This window comes from Fomitopsis serialis (assembly GCF_022376445.1).
Source record: "Fomitopsis serialis strain Sig1Antser10 chromosome Unknown B0H18scaffold_120, whole genome shotgun sequence".
Taxonomy (NCBI): Eukaryota; Fungi; Basidiomycota; class Agaricomycetes; order Polyporales; family Fomitopsidaceae; genus Fomitopsis; species Fomitopsis serialis.
This window is the reverse complement of record NW_025955080.1, coordinates 18,769-36,209: the sequence shown is the minus strand read 5'-3', so window position 1 is coordinate 36,209 and position 17,441 is coordinate 18,769. Positions and strand designations below refer to the sequence as shown.

The 17,441-nt window shown below is 55.9% G+C and overlaps 4 protein-coding genes across 4 annotated transcripts; 2 read left to right on the top strand and 2 right to left on the bottom strand.

Moving 5' to 3' along the window:
* Nucleotides 1-2,280: 2,280 nt before the first annotated feature.
* B0H18DRAFT_884954 (DNA ligase 4) lies at nucleotides 2,281-6,770 on the top strand (the record flags this gene model as incomplete). The annotated part of the gene is made up of 27 exons (XM_048041054.1): nucleotides 2,281-2,484; nucleotides 2,546-2,609; nucleotides 2,661-2,791; nucleotides 2,862-2,996; nucleotides 3,058-3,133; nucleotides 3,188-3,324; nucleotides 3,389-3,564; nucleotides 3,645-3,740; nucleotides 3,788-3,873; nucleotides 3,925-3,960; nucleotides 4,019-4,275; nucleotides 4,329-4,346; nucleotides 4,396-4,462; nucleotides 4,494-4,590; nucleotides 4,643-4,807; nucleotides 4,864-4,907; nucleotides 4,972-5,061; nucleotides 5,113-5,167; nucleotides 5,220-5,256; nucleotides 5,309-5,390; nucleotides 5,440-5,500; nucleotides 5,553-5,635; nucleotides 5,687-5,792; nucleotides 5,848-6,205; nucleotides 6,363-6,427; nucleotides 6,474-6,561; nucleotides 6,639-6,770. The coding sequence occupies 27 exons, from the start codon at nucleotides 2,281-2,283 to the stop codon at nucleotides 6,768-6,770; spliced, it is 2,946 nt and encodes a 981-aa protein (XP_047887633.1).
* Nucleotides 6,771-7,438: 668 nt separating this feature from the next.
* On the bottom strand, nucleotides 7,439-9,834 carry B0H18DRAFT_73862 (uncharacterized protein). Its single transcript, XM_048039227.1, has 4 exons — nucleotides 9,651-9,834; nucleotides 9,521-9,600; nucleotides 9,379-9,459; nucleotides 7,439-9,327 (listed from the first exon to the last, which is right to left on the bottom strand). The coding sequence occupies exons 1-4, from the start codon at nucleotides 9,697-9,699 to the stop codon at nucleotides 7,648-7,650; spliced, it is 1,890 nt and encodes a 629-aa protein (XP_047887632.1). The 5' UTR covers nucleotides 9,700-9,834; the 3' UTR covers nucleotides 7,439-7,647.
* A 353-nt stretch (nucleotides 9,835-10,187) lies between these two features.
* Nucleotides 10,188-13,608, top strand: B0H18DRAFT_1038587 (adaptin N terminal region-domain-containing protein). The gene is made up of 14 exons (XM_048030455.1): nucleotides 10,188-10,265; nucleotides 10,314-10,342; nucleotides 10,393-10,664; nucleotides 10,714-10,741; nucleotides 10,783-10,854; nucleotides 10,910-11,083; nucleotides 11,141-11,317; nucleotides 11,375-11,529; nucleotides 11,591-11,900; nucleotides 11,951-12,166; nucleotides 12,228-12,522; nucleotides 12,658-13,139; nucleotides 13,201-13,293; nucleotides 13,346-13,608. Exons 1-14 carry the CDS (start codon nucleotides 10,244-10,246, stop codon nucleotides 13,451-13,453), a joined length of 2,433 nt encoding a protein of 810 aa, XP_047887631.1. The 5' UTR covers nucleotides 10,188-10,243; the 3' UTR covers nucleotides 13,454-13,608.
* A 163-nt stretch (nucleotides 13,609-13,771) lies between these two features.
* On the bottom strand, nucleotides 13,772-17,305 carry B0H18DRAFT_884945 (small nuclear ribonucleoprotein; the record flags this gene model as incomplete). The annotated part of the gene is made up of 3 exons (XM_048041052.1): nucleotides 13,772-14,565; nucleotides 14,618-14,695; nucleotides 14,752-17,305. The coding sequence occupies 3 exons, from the start codon at nucleotides 17,303-17,305 to the stop codon at nucleotides 13,772-13,774; spliced, it is 3,426 nt and encodes a 1,141-aa protein (XP_047887630.1).
* Between the last annotated feature and the right edge of the window lie 136 nt (nucleotides 17,306-17,441).

Below are 17,441 nucleotides of genomic sequence, written 5' to 3'. Positions count from 1 at the left end.
AATGCATGCGCAGCTCTAGCGCGGCACGGTGACAGTCCATCTGCTACCAACGTTAGTACAGAGGATGAGAGAAGCAGCAAAGATGGTACTTACCACTATAGCCTAGCTCCCGAGGACGGCATGAGTCCCCCACTGCGGTAGATGTCCCGCAGGTCTAGCGAGCTCTTCTTCTTACGCACTGTGCGTGTGCGCGTCTCGAGCCGTTCTGTGGGACTGGGGAATCCCGACACGTTCTCTAAAGTCACAGGCGTGCCGGGAAAGGGCGTGGTATTCGTGGTTGGTTGCATGACATCCGGCGCAGGGGAGTGCATGCGAGAGACAGAGGAAGAAGCCATGTCCGCGTTCATATATGTCATGAGCATAGCGCAGTGGTATCTAGTGTGAGGGCGAGACGGGTGGTATAGGGGCTGGGGACTGGTCGTGTGCGTCAAGGCTGGAGCACGGTGGTGCGCTCCTGTTTATATAGAACATGCCCCATGGTAGTGACAAGATGGTCATTGGGATTATGAGGAGGGTGGGTACCGAGTGTCCACGAACGGTGGCGCCTGGACGAAGGGACCGGCTGAGGGTTGGTTGCTCCGAGCCCGATAGGCAGTCCTGTCGGGGCCGCGTTCGATCGACGTCATCGGTCTGTCCCCAGTTTAGCCCTACCACACGCCCAGCGACCCGGATCTTCTCAATTCTTCCAGCAATTTTCAGAACGTTAGTCACTTGCAAACACGGGCGACAAACGATGACTAAGCGCTCCAGCCTCCAAGAAGTCGGGGAAAGCGGCGGGCACCACTCTTCTGCACCATTCGTCTCACCTTCGCACGAGCGGACACGACGGATTTGCGACGGATAATATAGATCTGAATCGTGGTCCTGTTTCTCTACCATTTATAGTAGTAGTGTAGGGCTACCCTGACGCTCGCCGAGTCCGGATAATTGAACTCTTTCTACATGGCTCACTCGGACTGGCAACCAAGGCACAACAAGGTTCACTGCAATGTCAGTGGTGGTAGAGCAAGGCCGAGCAGACGTGTTGTGCAGGATAATTGGTTCGCGTTGACCCAATTGCTCACGGGATCATGTCGCGTAAGTATGTCTTTGCGAGAGGTTTTGCGCAGGTTACAGTGGTGCAGAAGAACGATGCGCGCCGCTCTCCCCAACTTCACGAAGGCTGGAGTGCTTAGTCATCACTTGTCGCGCGCGTTTGCAAGTGACTAACGTTCTGAAAATTGCTGTCAGGATGAGGTCCATGCCCGAGATATTGTGCTGCGCAGCGCCCGGAGCTGCCACACGCAAGGCGCATGACCGCGAAGTCATTGACGGAGGGCTGTTGCATCGGCCGAGCGCTGAAAGTCTCGAGTTCACTTCCAGAATCGAGGGTTGAGGTCCTTGGGTAGCTGCGGGAATTATGCCGGATACCTGCAGGGCGATGTGTGGTGCGATGATGTGCCATGGGGCTGGGTCACGATTCGTGACATGCCAGTAGATCCCCCGACCAGCAGAAATTGAGGCTTGGACAACGTACCAAGGTGAATTTGGGCATCGGATCATCACTCTCAGAGGAATGTGCAGCATAGACTCGTCGAATGAAACCTGTGGCTGTTGATCATGAGTCTAGGCCATGCGCTAACTGCGGCTGTGATATACCTGCGATACTAGGAGCTTGCTGTTAGGAGCTGCCAGTGCGTCGAGAAGCGAACATAGATAACAATCATAACATACTACAGAGAAATTTTCCAGGCTGAAGATACTGCCATGCTGACAGACACGAACTTGATGACAACTTGAAGACCACTTAGCGTGACTGTATGGCCGCGTTCGAGATTTGGACGGCGGTGACTGACCGCTCTTGGGCCGCTCCAACGCTTTGTGCAGAAGTAGCAATGAGCTTGGATTTCTTGTCATATGTCTGCTGCAAGGGCGACGATGTTCCGGATCCAAGAAGTAAGTACTTCTGTAAGTAGTCAGAGGCTCGATGGAAGTCGCGACTGGGTGGTCGCTCGGCGCTCGAGCGCACTGACGGTCTCATTGACACGTGAGCGTGACGCGACGCGCTGTGGCGGCGCGTCACCCAAATGGGTCCCGGCGGGAGCGAGCGACTCAAGCTCGGTCATTTCGACCACATTGACTGTCGACGCTGGTCATTACGCACTGGCCCACCAATATACTTGCGTGTCAGAAACGTATATAACCTGCTACAGACACGCTGCAAGACCGCAAGCAGCTCGCCACTCACCATCTGCAGAGAAAGCGACTCAGCCGTATCACGGAGTTGCCGCCTTTTTCACCATGCTGCCTACGCCTGCTCCGTCTTCTCCTCCAACCTCTCCCAAGCTATCCGCAGTTGCTGCTGAGGACCATGCCATTGTGTACCCAGCTCCCCCAAAGAACCGCGGCAGCGCGCCTTTCCATGTGCTCGCGGCTCTCTTCGACAAGCTCCAGACCGAACGCAAGCCTGAGAAGCGGAGAAAGCTACTGGACTCGTGGTTTAACGTATGCAAGCACCGTCTTCCTCTGTCCCTGTACCATCGAGTCTTGTCTGACCATCATGTAGCATTGGAGGGAAGAGAAGGGATACGACTTGTTTCCTGTGCTCCGCCTGATACTACCCCAGGCAAGTCCGCCTACGGCTCTTGATGCGCAGCTTGCTTGATGAAACATACAGAAAGACCGTGAGCGCGCAGTGTACGGTCTGAAAGAGAAGAACCTCGCAAAGACATACATCAAGCTCATCCCTCTCGGCACAAGAGACCCTGACTCCATCCGAATGTTGAACTGGAAGAAGCCCACTGAGCGAGATGTCCGTTCAGTTTCACCTCATCATCTATGTTCTACTGAATGAGTGTCGATGGTGCTATGTGATGGTGCAGAAATCCTCGGGCGACTTCCCCACTGTGCTCTACGAGGTCATCAGCAAGCGGTCCTCCGTGATCGAAGGCTCGCTCACCGTCGACGAATTGAACGACATTTTGGACGAACTGGCACAGAACATGGGCAAATCGCACGTCTTACGCCCCTCATCCGCCTGTCCATCAACGCTGACCAGCGCACTTCAGAGACGTCCAGTCCAGGATCCTGCAACGAGTGTACAACCGCAGCACGCCCGAGGAGCAACGATGGATCGTCCGCATCATCCTCAAAGGTAGCATCACTCGTCTCCTCGTCCGTGGGTACTTGCTCACTCCTACGCGGCAAGATATGCAGATGTCGGTGAAAGAGACGACCGTGTTCTCCGTCTTTCATCCCGACGCGCACGACCTCTTCAACACCTGCTCTGACCTCAAGAAGATCGCCTGGGAGCTTTGGGACCCCGCCCGGCGGCTGAACGACGAGGTGCGCCTTTTCCTCCCCTAGTCACAGTCGCGCGCGAGATGTTGACTCTGCCGTGTGTGCGCAGGACAAAGGCGCACAGCTCTTCCGCGCGTTCGCGCCGATGTTGTGTAAGCGGCCGACACGACGGATCGAGGAGAGCGTAAAGGAGATGCAGGGCCGCACGTTTATCATGGAGGAGAAGCTCGACGGCGAGCGGATGCAGCTGCATAAGCGCGGGAACGAGTATTTCTATTGTTCCAGGTGCGCGACTCCGACCCTTATGTGCCCGCGTCGGTGAATAGGGGGGTTGAGCTGATGAGCGTCGGTTGTCCGCGATACAGGAAGGGTAAGGACTACACGTATTTGTATGGGAAACATGTCGGCACCGGGAGCTTGACGCCTTACATCCATGGGGCGTTCGACCCGCGAGTGGATGAGTGAGTTTGCTGTCGGTTATGCATTAACACAGCTGACAATTCTACAGGATCATCCTTGACGGAGAGATGCTCGTATGGGATCCCGTCTCTGAGCGGAACCTGCCGTTTGGTACCCTCAAGACAGCTGCGCTTGGTACGTGACCTTCTTTACTTGTTCTCCCTTCTCGGGCTTATCTTCTCGTAGACAAGTCGAAGAAAGAGGCAAGCCCACGCCCATGCTGTACGTTCCTGCTCTGTTTTGGTTTTCTGTTTCTTTCGCCACCTCACCTCTCACCTAGTCAAGGTCTTCGACCTCCTCTACCTCAACGGACTCTCGCTCCTGCATAAGTCGGTCAAGTTCCGGAAACGGAACTTGCGCTCCTGCCTGCGGGAGGTGCCGGGGCGGATCGAGTTCGTGACAGAGTCAGAGGGCAAGACCGCGAAAGACGTGCGCGTCCGGATGGACGAGATCATGGCGGGGCGCGGGGAGGGCCTCGTGATGAAGCACCCGGACTCGGAGTATGTGTTGAATGGGAGGAATCGGGATTGGATTAAGGTGAGTGGGTCCTTGCGGTTCGTAGAGGGTGTTGTATTGATGATTGGGGACAGGTGAAGCCAGAGTATATGGTCAGTGTTCCATCTTCGTATGTAGCGCCGTCAAGCTGAAGTGTCGCAGGACAACATGGGTGAAACAGTCGATGTTCTTGTTGTAGGTGCGTATTGCACCCGCATCTCCCTATCCAGTGAATTTGCCAAACTGATGTCTCATCATAGCTGGCAACTACGGTACCGGCAGGCGGTCCGGAGGTGTGTCCACGTTGATTTGCGCTGTCCTCGACGATCGTCGTCCCTCGGACGATGACGAGCCCCAGTACGTGTGTCCTGCGAGGACTCTGTCCCCTCTGATGCATAGTCCTCTTCAGATATAGTTCGTTCGTCCGGATTGGCACTGGTCTCTCCTATGCGGACTATATCTGGGTCCGCCAGAAGCCATGGAAAGAGTGGGACCCGAAGAACCCGCCGAGCTTCCTCCAGACGTCGAAGAAGGGGACGGAGGACAAGGGCGACGTCTACCTGGAGCCCGAGGAGTACGTTGTTCTTGATGCGTGTATTGCGACGATCCTGACCCACGCTATGTCTGAAGTTCGTTCATTGTCAAAGTCAAGGCTGCTGAGATTACTTCCTCAGGTGAGTATAGGCTATATGTTTGAAGATGGTGAGGTTGCTTCAGATGTGACATGCCCGCTTGTAGACCTGTGTCATATGGGCTTGACGATGCGCTTCCCTCGAGCGTTGCAGATCCGGGATGACCTGGAGATCAGCGACTGTATGACGGCTACCGGTATGTGCGATGTGATTTCTTTCACCACATCGCTTCTCAAACAATGCACAGCGGTCTTTGAGAGCTTGCGCTCGGAGAGGAAGCGCAAGATGGAAGTTTCGGACGAGTACGTGTGCCCTACGTTCCTCCGACGGGATAACAACTCTGTATACCCACAGTAAGCCAAAGAAGAAGCAGAAGAAGATCAGGAAACCGGTCAGTGTTCAGGTCAGTGAAGTTGGCTTATGAGATAGCTAATCGAAGATAGGTGACTATTATGCCCGAGTATCAAGGTGTCAATCTCAAGGACATCGAAGTCGAGAGCGACCTTTTCAAAGGCATGAAGTTCAGTGAGTGAGATCAGAAAGTACCATCCCACGATTCTCAGCATTCCTTCAGTGGTCGCATCAGATCCCAAGTCGAGGACAGGTGAAAAGGATAAGGGCGAACTGCTTAAGTTGTAAGTTGGCTTGAGAAGTGGAGTAGAGTGGGTTCTGATCCTCTCGAGACAGGGTCCATGCAAACGGTGGTAATTACGTTCAAATCGCCAGAGACGACCCCAAGTTGTTGGTGGTCTATGGGGGCGCGAGCACCCGTGAGTTCACACACGTATCTTCTATTGAACAACGGCTCAGAAAATGGTCAGCGTATGACATCAAGCTCATCATGAACAAAGGGGTCTGCGACATAATCAGGCCCCAGTGGATTATGGATTGTATCGCGAAGGAAGAGCTGGTACCGTTCACGAAGAAGTACACTTACCTCTCACTCATTTGCGCTGGCGGAACTCACCGAGGCAATTGCTAGATACTTCTTTCACGCTACCTCCCGTCGACTAAAGGATGATGAGTATGATGTGGACGAAGACACAGAAGACGAGGCTGAACAGCCTTCAACGAGTATCGCACTTCAGGTGTCTCAACCGGTTGAAGTTGACGATGACAAGACTGAATCTGAGGAAGAAGACCCCGAGTTGGCGGACTGGTTCAAGGTCAAAGAGAATGCGTCGCAGAGACCGGAGGTCCAGCGTCCAGTCACGGACAGCGAGACGGAAGCAGACTCGGATAACGAAGACGTTAACCGAGATGAAGACAACCACCCCGACGAGGATGACAGCGACGATTGGGTCAACGTGAAACCTGAGGACCCTTCAGCGAGTTCTCCTGTGATGCCGCTAGTGTGAGTCTTGTCTGTTTCACCTTCAACTTGTAGCGCTTATCAACGACGTCAGTCGCAGCTGAACGATGCACACATATCTCAGGTGAGCATTAGTGAGACTCGCCGCGGTTGATTCTACTAACACATGCCTATAGGTCGATGAGGGCGTCCGAATGGGTGAAGACGATACTGCGATGGAGTATGACCAGGACCTGATATTCAAGCATCTGTACGTGGCTTCGCGACATGCACAACCTAGTGCTCATTCCATGCAGCTGCTTCTATCTCGACACGCCAGATAACGCACGGAAGCATGGCATGAGCGTAAAGGCGAAGAACGAAAGCGACATCAGCCGAAGGCAAGTCTCATTGCAACTCGAGATCTGCTTTGCTAAGCAGCCATTTGCAGTTTTGAACAAGCAGCGGCGGCCATCAGAGAGAATGGCGGCAAAGTCGTCGACTTGGACGAGCCCAAGCTCACCATGTCGTCGTCGACAAGCGGGATCCTAGCGCCGCTTGAGCTCATGCAGCACCTCCAAGTAAGCTTATATTTGGAAAAGAGCAGCACCTAAATCCTGCGTAGGCCCAGCGTCGCCATCTGTGATATCAGAGTTCATACAGGTTGCCTTGACGAAGGCACGCTGCTTGACGAGGAAGGTGAGGGAGATAATGTCCCGTCACTGTCCTCTTGTTTACACTTCTTTGCAGAGTTCGCCCCATAGGACTGTTTGCACCTTGCAATGTATACAACCGCCTTGCTATCGATGCATGCTATTCGCCAAGAATCAACACTGTTGTAACATTACTATATACGTGCTTGCTAAGGACTACAACGTACGACGCCTGTACTAGTACATGTATCGTGGACAAATGCCTACCCACACAATACTCATGCAGATGACTAGCAACGCTACACTGGCCCTCGACATAGATACGATAAAGATGCGCGACGCGACCAAGCAACAGGGATAGGAGACATAGGTGTGCGGACGGCAGGACAGGGCTAAATTCGGAAGGTTCGGAAGAGTCATGAGGTGAGATGTATCCAATGGTGGTATTACGGTCGAGATCGTCCGTGGAGATGCCAGATCCTCGTCCGCGGTAGTAGAGGGAAACAGTAGAAACCAGTACCTTGCAGACCCAGATGGGTCAACCCCAAAACGGTCGACACTAGGGCTGGACCCGAGGGGACTATCCCACAGGCCCTTCGGCGTCGCCGAGCCCAAGCAAGCTCGGGCTGATATCCTTCAAGCTCTGCCTGTGAAGCTCCTCGTCAAGGAGGGAGGAGGCGCGTGCGGATCGTAGGTGCTTCTCGACGGTGTGCGCCATGGCGAGTCGAAGTTCGGATAGGTGATCCGCTGGGGCGTGACGGGCGCGAAAGGCGACAAGTTGTAATAACCGTTGTCGGACGTGCCCGAGGCCTTGCGCAGAGGCGTGTGCACGTCCGCGCTACCAGTCTGGCGGGGTGGCGTCATCTGCGAGCTCCCGGGAACGGCGAGCAACGGGGCTTGTGGGAAGTGCATTGAGGGCGGGGGCGGGTCTAGGTTGGATTTGTAGTGGGCAAGACTCGGTGAGGGGCTCATGTGCAAGCCGGCATGGGATATCGGTGTCAGAGTGGGGGAGAGTCGGACGCCGCCGCTGGTGACGCGCTGCTTGCGCAGAGGTGTGTAGGGCCTGTTCGGGGGCGTAGACGGCAAGGGCAACAGCTGCGTGCTCTCTGGGGGAGGCGTGCTCAAGTTCCGGGCTAGCACCTCTCTCTGCTTGCTTCTCAAGACGCTGTGCTCGAGGGTGGGTGATTCTGGTGCGGGCCGAGCCGACAGAGCCTGAGACGAACCAGGCATGAGCAACAACGTTCCAACCACCAAACGACCGACATACCTTGTACCGGTTCCGTGCATCGCGCTGCTTGGACTTAGAGCGACGCGGAGTATTGAACTCGGCTGGCCTGAGGAGAGTAGCACTGGGTGCCAGGGCTTGGATCGGGGGTCCTCTGCGCAACCAGCCCGTGTCCAGCTCGTCCTCTTCATCATCAGTATCCATGATAGCAACCCTCATAGGCGATAGCGCTGGCGACGAGCTGTACCGGGCATCGTCCATCATGCTCGCATGCGAGGAAAGCGGCGGGCTCGAGGAGGAACTGCAGTTGGGCGTGAGGGCGGGCACCGACGAGGATGATGAGATAGGCTTGGGCGACCTGTCGCGTCCGCGGACAATGGACGCATCTGTCGCTGCAGAGCCAGCGGCAGAGACTGGGCGGGGAGCAATAGAGCCGGCCGAAGATGTAGGCCGCACAGACATAGGCCTCGACACAGACCTAGCGAAACCCGCGTTGGGAGGCAGGGGAGGGAACACAACTTCCGCAGGTATGGCCTGAGGGGCGTAGGCCTGATAGTAAGGCTGCTGGTTAGGGTTGACATGGAAGGGAGGGAAGTACGGCGGCAGCATTGGGTGAGGAGCAGCGGGACGGCTCCCCTCAGCATCGACGTGCACGCTCTTGTGACGTTTGCTGTCCCTGCCGTCATCCATAGCCGCCCCACGTTTCCTAGGACCACGCTTGGCCTGTTTCTCTTTCTCTTGCTTAACCATGTCCGCGCAGAGCGACTTCTTGAAACTGCCACTTGCGAACGCCGCTACATCGTCGTCGAAGATGGCCCACAAACTCTTGCCCTCGTTACGGACACGGGGGACCTTGCGGAAGACCGCCATGGTGCTCAGACAGTGTCGGACGGAGTTCATCCATGTCTGCTCCCCGCGTTTGTAGTACGGGTGCACCGTGGTGATCCACTCATAGATGTCTTGGAGCGTCAAGCGATGCTCAGGTGAAGAAAGAATCGCCTGCCCAATGAGACCAGCGTAGGCACAGTCTGGTTTGTCCTCTGAGTATGGGCCAGGGGGCAGGACATATGGCAATTTGGTTTCTTTCGCAGGACGGACTGGCGACGATCGCATCGGGCCTGGCGAAGACACCATGTTGACGATTCGCGTGGGACTTGAGCCAGGAGATGATGGACGATGCGGAGTCAGACCACGAGAGTAAATTGTACGTCCTGCCGGAGTCGCTGCACGACTGCTCCCCCGCGCTTTAGACCGCGGTCTTGGTGTACGGGGGTCGCTGGCGTCGAATGGAGGCTTGAACACAAACGTCAGATGACTACACACAGCACGCATTCGTATACATACCAAGACAGCCCGGGACGCGAAAGCATCACCCAAAACGCGGTCACTGTAGTGTCTGAAGTGGTGAGGTGTTTGCGGTGTGCTCTGTTGCATGACCTCGTCAATCAACGCGCGATCTCTGAAACTAAAGACGCGTCAAACGCACCTGAGGGGTCATGTCGGTTGATGGCGTGGATATATCCGACTCGTGAGCGCGTCGGTCGTCGCGAGAGCGTGTGTTGGAAGCTGAAAGGATTGGTGAGCGCCTAGCTCCCCGAAGGTGGAATTGAACATACAACGCCTTTCTTTACTCTGCTTACTTTTGCGCTCTAGCACAAGATCCATGGTGTAAGGGTACGTGTCGGGAGCGCTTCTTCGACAGGTTCAGGCTTTACGTGCACACGCGATGGCGACGGTGACGCAGCACGACCAAACGTGTTGACGACGGAGTTCGAGCGCGACACTGCGCGGGAGGATGATGTGCGTGATAGAGAGCTTTGTGTACTGGCCGAAGCAGGTTGCGCGGGGAAAGTGCTTGAGGAGGCGCAGTCTGCCCCGCCTGTCAAGAACAGCCGCATTTGCTCGCTGTGTCTGGCGAGGTCTTCACGCGTCAAGTTCATATTTTTGAGGATTTCGTCGACGGGCGAGGGAGGCCTTCCTCCCGCGATGAAGGCCGCCATGGGCGCAGAGTGAGGAAGGGAGCGGCAGAGTAGCTGGGTGGATGTAATGGACGCGGACGATGGTCTCTCCGTCACGGTGGCCCTCGGTCGTCACTGCTTGGTCACTGCGTGACCCCCTGCGTCACGGTAGTCTCCGGCGCTTGTGGGCGCGTAGGTCGAGTACGCTGCCCGCGAGTAAGACGGCGAAGTAACCAGCGCGGTCGGCAGCGATGGTGTACCATAACCTCAAAGGCATGCCTGTTTAACCTCTGCGCTCGCTGCTGCTGACGGCGTACACAGCCCTGATCAAGGGGATTCGCGCGTGTAAAGTGAGTGCATATCGCACGGCCGCTATGCACAGCATCCCTCATTCCAGCAGACAGTGGCAGATGAGCGTGCACTCATTAAGCAAGAATCGGCTGCCATTCGAGCATCATTTCGGGAGGAGGACTCGTACGCAAGGCATAACAATGTCGCAAAGCTGCTCTATATCCACATGCTGGGGTCGGAGGCACACTTCGGCCAGATGGAATGTCTCAAGCTGGTCGCGAGTCCTCGCTTCGCCGACAAACGATTAGGCTATCTGGGGATCATGCTGCTTCTAGACGAGAGTCAGGAGGTGCTCACTTTGGTTACGAACTCACTCAAGAAGTGCGTACTTTAACCTCATCTACCGCGTCGATGCTGACGTATTCACCAGTGACATGAACCATGCGAACATGTATGCTGTTGGCTGGCCCTGTGCACATTCGCAGATATAGCGTCGGAGGAGATGTCCCGGGACCTAGCGAACGAGATCGAGAAGCTGCTCGGATCCAGCAACACATATATCCGGAAGAAAGTGCGTCACTCGGGCGACCCATCAAGTCGCGCTACTTACGGCTGCACTGTCTCAGGCGTCTCTATGTGCTCTAAGGGTAATCAGGAAAGTACCTGACCTTTCAGACCACTTCATCGCCAAAGCGAAGAACCTCCTTGCCGATCGCAACCATGGTGTGCTCCTTACTGCGATCACTTTGGTCACGGAGATGTGCCAAACCGATGCAACATGTCTTGAGGAGTTCCGCAACGTGAATGCATTTAGTTCTTCTATGTACGCACGTTCTGACGGCTCGCTGGATTGCCAGGCCGTGCCTTTGCTTGTCCGACACTTGAAGTCCCTGGTGACGACAGGATATAGCCCTGAACATGATGTATCTGGTATCACAGATCCCTTCTTGCAAGTGAAGATCCTCCGATTGCTCCGTCTTCTCGGAAAGGGCGACGCGAAGGCCAGTGAGACAATGAACGATATCCTGGCTCAAGTATGTTGTGTCCCAGCGACCTTGATGCCACCACTGAGCCCTTGCATCGCAATGTAGGTCGCGACGAACACAGAGTCCACCAAGAATGTCGGCAACTCGATTCTGTACGAGACGGTCATGACAGTTCTCGAGATCGAAGCAGACAGTGGATTGCGGGTCATGGCTATCAACATCCTCGGAAAGTTCCTCAGCAACCGTGACAACAACATCCGGTAAATTTAACCAATCTGAACATCCAACTCACGCTGTATCCTGATCACTCGACTCACTCAGCTACGTTGCCCTGAACACCCTCAACAAGGTGGTCTCGATCGATACAAACGCAGTACAACGCCATCGGAACATCATCCTCGATTGTCTTCGCGACGGCGACATCTCAATCCGTCGGCGTGCGCTCGAATTGTCTTACGCCCTGATCAACGAACAGAACGTCCGCATTCTCATCCGCGAGCTGCTCGCGTTCCTAGAGGTCGCCGATGACGAGTTCAAGCTGGGCATGACGACGCAGATCTGCCTCGCTGCGGAACGCTTCGCGCCGAACAAGCGGTGGCACATCGATACCGTTCTCCGGGTGTTGAAGCTGGTAAGTCAAATGCCTGTTTCGTGCTAGAGCTGTTTGCTGACGCGAAGCAGGCTGGCAACTCCGTGAGGGAGGAGATCCTTTCGGCATTCATCCGATTGGTAGCGCACACCCCAGAATTGCAAGCATACACTGCGTCGAAGCTCTATACGTCATTGCGCTTCGACATATCTCAAGAGTCACTCACGTTGGCGGCTACGTGGATCATCGGTGAATACAGTGAGGCCGTACTCGAAGGCGGCCTTATTGACGAAGACCAGCCCAAGCTGGTAAGTTCAACTCACCAGAATAACTCCCAACAGAGCCTGAATAACGTTCCCCGCGTATCAGATCACCGACGTCGAACTGGTCGACCTCCTGCTCTCCATTCTCGACTCTCCCTACGCCAACTACCTGACCCGCCAGTTCGTCCTCACCGCCATCACCAAGATCTCCTCTCGCCCGACGACCTCCTCCGCGCAACAAGAACGGATAGCGAATGTGCTGCTGAACTTCACCACAAGCCCAGAGCTAGAGATTCAGCAGCGAGCAGTAGAGTTCGCGAGCCTGTTCAACCTGGATGTGCGGGCAGGTGTGTTGGAGCGTATGCCGCCGCCCGAGCTCAAGGCGACTGTCATGGGCGTTGGTACGTATACCTGAGCCATATATGCAAAGGAACCTGGCTTATGAAGGCTCAGTTAGCGAAAACAAACCCGTCGGCTCCGTGCAGCCAAGTAAAGACGTAAGTTTTCCATCATCATGCATGATCTCAAGACACAAGCACTCTTTGTCTGTCAGGGTGATCTACTTGGGGACGACATTGCGACAGGCCCCGCCGCACCCGTCAACGGCCACGCACCCGTGCAAAACAACCAAGACCTTCTCGCCGAGATCTTTGGAAGCTCATCAGCCCCAACAGCACCCAGTCCCGCCCAGAGCCAGAAGAGCACCGTCCAAGACATCCTCGGCCTCTTCGACTCGCCCGCCGCATCGACATCCACGCCTGTCCAGACACAGGCGCCACCCTTGCCTGTGTCGAACGGTGCGGGCTCCGCCTTCAGCTTGCCGCAGACGCAAACCCCGCCCCCGCAGCTGGCGGCGCAGCCACGGCTGACGGCATACCCCGCGTATGACAAGAACGAGCTGAGGATCATGTTGACGCCACAGGTGCCTAAGCCGGGCGTTGTAAACATTCTCGCGAGGTTCCAGATGGCTGGCAACACGCCGGCGACTGGACTCAACTTCCAAGCGGCCGTGCCTAAGGTAGTTACTGCTCACGCCTGCAACGGGGCAAGTCGGTTTGCTGATGACCAATGCCCGTCAGTCGCAACAACTCCAAATGCTTCCCATGTCGAATCCAGACGTGCAGCCAGGTGCTGTCGAGACGCAACAAATGCGAGTCATCGCCCCAGTCGGAGTGAGTGCCATTCGCATCACTAAGGCATGCATCAGCTCACATCGTCACGCAGGCCAATGTTCGGCTACGACTGCGTATATCATTCTCAGTAGGCGGCCGCGCGGTGCAAGACCAGGTAGATTTCAATGGCTTCCCGCCCGGAATAACGAGCGGGACATGATGTCCTCATACACTTTCTGTTCTGCTATTCGGATATTTAGTGTTGCTCTGTAATGCAGTGTGATTTTCTCGTTCATCGACTAAACAAATGATACCTATCAGCGATGTTCATGTTGAGTATAACAAGACAGCGACAATGTACCATAGAGGTGGTGTTCTCATCTGCCCATCTGCGTCGGACACGAGCTCAGGCCCAGATCTCGACTTCACCTGTATTGCACGACAAAGGCTACAAGCACACGATGCAACGACGATGCATTCCTCGAGTAATAACAATACAAATACACATTAGACGCATACACTACGCAGCACACAAGATCTAGATAAACATCTGCAAGGGGTGACGGTCGTATACGTTTTGCCCCTCGCTGAGCTCCCCCAGGTCAGGATAGACGGGCACCAATGCGTCGGAAGCACCAAGATAAAGTGAGTTATATACACGCCAATACACCTCGCGGACCTTCCGCGCCGGGTGGAACAACCCCTGCAAGACGTAGCTGAGCAGGACGCCAGGGCCAAGCGTCACCCGCATGGCCTCGACAGCATCCATGACTGCGCCGATGACGTGAGGCGACGTCTCGAAGCAGTTTGGCCACACGAGGTTCATCAGATGCAGCATGGAGTCTTCGCACCCAAGGCCAGCGACGCCAAGGGCGAGGTGCTTGACGATCGTGCTTGCTGTCTGCCGATGGACGAGGTCACGGTCGGTGAGGGCATCCTCCAGCATCGTGACCACAGAGTCGGCATAGTACGCGGATTGCGGTCCGACGTACTCGAAGACGAATGACAGCGCCTTCAAACAGCCGGTTCGAACGTTCAGCTCTGCGGTCCGGTACTCGTTCAGGATCGCAGGAATACAGGTGAAGGGGCCGCAAGTTTCGGCCACGATGGCGATGGCGACCGTGCTGCAGACACGACTCTGACGTTCCTGCACACGGAGGTTCGTGAGCAAAACTTGCAAGACGTCTTGGGGACCCAAACTCTTCGCAATGTAACCGAAGGAATTGACAGCCGCCCGGCGAATGCCCTTCTTGTGCGCCTTGAGGAGGTCAAGTAGCTCGAAACAGATTCGCATCCATTCACGGGCTGGTACAAACTCAGCGCCACGATCAGCTGGAAAGAATGATCAGTGAAAGATTATCAACATTGTCGGATGACTACGTACCGATACGACCGATCAAGTTGATTGTTGCCTCTTGTACTTTCTCGTGACGATTACGAAGAATAGGGGTCATACGAGGGACTGTGAAGGGCAGCGTTAGCGTGATTGGACTAACTAGCAATATTGATACGACTTACGGAGATCTTTGACTGGCGGGTTCATCTGCGTCATACCGACCACGTTCGCGATGGCGCCCTCTGCGGCGATGATACTACCCAGTGTATCCGGGTACTCCTCACCGAGCTGCTCGAAGAGCACCAAACCAAGCTTGCTGAGGAGCTGGTCCTCGCCGCACTGCTTGATGACGATAGCGAGACGCGTCGTGAGGTCGGCAGCTTGCTGACGGACCTTGGCACTCTTGTTGTTGAGACGCCAGAGGATGGTAGATACGATTTGCGTGAGGTACGGCTTGACGCGAATACCGAGGGCGTTGACAACGGTACCAAAGCCGTCGAGCATGACCTGGTCTTCGGTTGTCTGCTCCTGGAAGGCATAGATGATACCGTCGACGAGGCGGACCTCGAGACGCTCGTCGATGTCGGATGCACCGAGGGAGGCGACAACCTTCGTGATCGACTCCATGACCATCTTACGGTACGGCTCCGCCTCGTCCTTGAGCTCGTTGACGATCCTCCCGACGATCTCCGCGACACCGGCCTTCTGCGCCAATTCGACGGTCGTCTCTACGACCTGCCGGTAGTTCCTCCTGTCGAGCGCCATCCGCCGCACCCAGAAGGCCTTGAAGAAGTCGGGCAAGATGTCCTGCTTGATGTACTGCGCCGTAACACCCTCAGTCGCGGCGCATTGCTGGACGACCTTGAGCACAATCTTCTTCATCTCCTCGTCCGACGTTTGGAACTCGCGAATGAGGATGATGGTGACTTCCTTAATGTAGTACGACACGTACTCGGGGTCCATCAGAGGTAGGATGAAACCGATGGCCTTCAAGAATGCCGCGAGCGACTTGCCACGGTGGAGACGGATGCCGACCCAAAGTGGCTTGAGGACGTTATCGAAGGACTCGATACCATACGGCGCCGAGGCCTCAGCGAGGGCCGCCAGGCCGAGCGCCGTCATCGTGCGGACCTTCTGCTGCTCGTCCTGGAGACCGTGTGCAATGCAGTCGACGAGGTTCCGCAGATGAGGGAGGACGGCACATCCCATCATGATGGCGATTTGCTGAACGATACGGATGCCGGTGTGACGTGCCTGCCAGGACTTCTTACTCCTGCAAACAGCCTTTAGGAAGGGCAAGAGGGAGGGGATACCGAGAGCCGAGGCGACAACGGAGAATGCACGCGCGGTGGTGTTACGCACGTACTCGTCGGCGTGGTCGATATCCGGACGCATAGTGGAGATCATGTGGGCGAGACCGGCAGCCTTCGACAGGTTGGAGATGATCTCACGACCTTCGACACGAGCGTAGTAGTCTTCGTCAATGAGCAGGGGCTCGATGACAACGAGAATCTTGTGCACGTACGGCCGGACGAGGTCATCGAGCTTGTACAACACTCTGTCGATGACCTTTACGAGGAGATGGCGCTCCTGATCCTCGAGAGTACGCTCCATGAGCAACGGCAAGATCTTGTCGAAAAGTGGGCCGGCACCGAACTCGCGCGCCTTGTCTGTAATCTGTCGCAAGGCAGTTTTACGAACGGGAGGCGTACCGTTCTTGATTTTGAGCAGGAGCCGCATGATCTTGCGCTCCTTCATCTCGTCAACGGTCAGCTCAGTCTCGTCCTCCTCTTTGAGGATTTTGGCGAAGTACTGCGCATCCTCCGCCTTGAAGAACGCAAGACTGCCCACGCCAGGGATCTCCGTTGGCAGCTCGGGTGCAAGTCCTGCCGCTGCTGCCGCCGACGCTGCGTCGGAACTCTCTTGTATCTGGAAGCCGCCGACCTCTGTGACAGGAGTGGCGAACTTGGGCGGGCGGACCAAAGGCGCGTAGCCTGGCGGCGGGGTGACGGTGGAGTAGCCGGCCGCGGGAAGGATGGCGTCGAGCTCCTCGTCGGTCAGGTAACGATTGTGCTTGTCCTCGTGCATGAAGCCGGGAGCGTTCATGATGATGGGTGTCATCGGGACGTCCGGCGCAGCGGCGGGAGCTTGGTCCCAGCGCGACCTCTTCGGTGTCTCGCCCACAGCATTGACGTCCGCCGGTGTAGCGTCCCAACGAGACCTCCGCTTCTTAGGCGCAGCCTCCTCAAGAGCTTCCTTGGACCACTCACCACCCTTGGTCTCCGTCTTGTTCTCCTTCTCATCCGTCTCGACATCCCAGCGCCGCTTGCGTTTCGTCCCCGCGAGCTCTTTCACAGCCTCCTGTATCTCTGCGCGGGGCGGCGTCTTGTCGAGGTCCATCTTCATCTTACCCTCTTCGCGATCCTGCTTCTCTTTCTCCTCAATCGCCCTCCGTACCCGCTCCTCCTCCCTTTCCAACCGCTGAACCCTCATCGCATCCTTGTAACCTCCTTCAACATCTTTACCCTCTTCTGCAGCCTTGAAGGCATCCTCGCTCTCGTGCGCCTGGCGGTTGAAGCGACGGCCGTGGTAGTCAGACTGCCGTGAAGCAATCTGACGCTTCGAGGCTGTCTCGGCGAAGGGGTCGACGTTCTCCTCCTCAGCGAGATCGGCAAATTCCTGGAGCACCTCCTTCGGCGCTGTGAACGAGTCGATGAGTCTCGGGGTGTCGGACATCGTGGAAGCAGTGGTGTGAGTGAGAGAGGTCTCTGAATGAGCGCTTAGTCAGTGAGTAATGACCCCGCCTCGTAGCCACCTTGTTGAATCTCCGGCCAATCTGACATGGAATTCCGCCACTTTGGTGGCAACAGTT